This window comes from Cynoglossus semilaevis, chromosome W (genome assembly GCF_000523025.1).
Source record: "Cynoglossus semilaevis isolate Cse_v1.0 chromosome W, Cse_v1.0, whole genome shotgun sequence".
In the NCBI taxonomy this organism is placed as follows: Eukaryota; Metazoa; Chordata; class Actinopteri; order Pleuronectiformes; family Cynoglossidae; genus Cynoglossus; species Cynoglossus semilaevis.
Window position 1 is genome coordinate 2645041 of NC_024327.1, and position 1818 is coordinate 2646858.

General features: G+C 38.2%; 1 protein-coding gene across 1 annotated transcript in view; it reads left to right on the plus strand.

Annotated features, from left to right (window-relative positions):
- The window catches only part of LOC103396954 (ubiquitin-associated domain-containing protein 1-like), an 11452-nt gene that overhangs the window by 2753 nt on the left and 6881 nt on the right, over nucleotides 1-1818 (plus strand). The window contains exon 2 of the mRNA XM_008335194.3: nucleotides 585-705. Coding sequence (XP_008333416.1) covers nucleotides 585-705 — 121 coding nt within the window. The remainder of the gene's footprint in view (nucleotides 1-584; nucleotides 706-1818) is intronic.

Genomic DNA, 1818 nt, shown 5'->3' on the forward strand with positions numbered 1-1818 from the left:
CCACTACGGGCCTTAACTAGAACTGTGCCTGTGGTCTTCCATTTCCTCACTATGTTCCTCACAGTGGAAACTGACAGCTGAAATCTCTGAGCTAGCTTTTTGTATCCTTCCCCTAAACCATGATGTTGAACAATCTTTGTTTTCAGGTCATTTGACAGTTGTTTTGAGGCTCCCATGTTGCCAGTCTTCAGAGAAGATGCAAAGGGGAGAACAACTTGCAACTGGCCACCTTAAATACCCTTTCTCAAGATTGGCTTCACCTGTGTATGTAGGTCAAGGGTCAGTGAGCTTACCAAACAAATTTTGTGTTCCAATAATTAGTGCCAAAGGTATTCAAATCAATAAAACAACAAGGGTGCCCAAATTTATGCACCTGCCTACTTTTGTTTACATAATTATTGCACACTTTCTGTAAATCCTATAAACTTTATTTCACTTCTTAAATATCACTGTGTTTGGTTGCTATATGATATATTTAATTGAAATTGCGGTTCCGAACAACCAGGGTGCCCAAACTTTTTAATACCACTATATATATTTTCTGAACTTTGAATGAAATACTCTGTGTTGTGCTTGTTTTACAGTATGTACATGGAAGTCTAGAAGACCCTAAAACACTCTCACACCACAAACTCATACAAACAGCCACAGAAAGAGTTCTCACTGACACCAAAACAGTTGCTGAGGAAAACCTTAAAGATAAAGGTAGGTACCTGGTATCTGTCTGTTTATCTATATGTACGTGTATATATATGTGTATACATTTATATGTATATATGTGTATATATTTGTGTATGTAATATATACACATATATGTACTGTGTATATATACTGTATGGGTATATATATTTGTCTATATAATATACAGTGGTCCCTGGTTTATCGCGGTAGATAGGTTCCAAGGCCTGCCGCGAGAACTGAATTTCCGCGAAGTAGTGACACCATATTTATGTGCAGTAAAATGCTGACGAGGAAGGTGATGATGACTTTTACTGCGCAGCCAATGATTGATTTTACGTCTCTTCAGAGGGTGGTGCCATTTCTTGGGGCACCTCTTCCACGGTTTCCGAAGGTGTATCCGTAGTAGTAGCAGGAACTGGCTCTTTTTTGCGAGGGTGCAAAAACATTGCGATCGGCAGTTGCTTCCACTGCTTCTTTTTCCAGTCGAAGACTAGCTCGTGGGCAGTCATGACGTTGTCGATTTTGTTGCAAACTTGGACCGATCGAACCATATCGTCGTCCCATTCTTGTGAGATCTCTTGCAGATCCAAATCCGGGATACAGTATATTTTATATATACAGTTTTCAAAACCCCGCGAAGTCGTCAATCTGCGAAAGATGAACCGGGAAATAGCGAGGGACTACTGTATACACATATCTATATTTGTGTATATATATACTGTATGGGTATATATATATTTGTGTATATAATATATACACATATGTATATATGTGTATGTATACTGTATGGGTATATATATTTGTGTATATAATGGCACATATGCACATCTACAGTATGTCACAAAAGTGAGTACACCCCTCACATTTCTGCAGAGATTTCATTATAATGTTTAATTGAACAACACTGAAGAAACATCGCTTTGACACAATGAAAAGTAGTCTGTGTAAAGCTTATATAGCAGTGTAAATTTATTTTTCCCCTCAAAAAAAACTCAAAATATAGCCATTAGTAGCTAAACCCCTGGCAACAAAAGTGAGTACACCCTAAAGTGAAAGTTCCTGAAGTGTCAATATTTTGTGTGGCCACCATGATTTTGCAGAACCGCCTTAATCCTCCTGGGCATGGATTTCACCAGA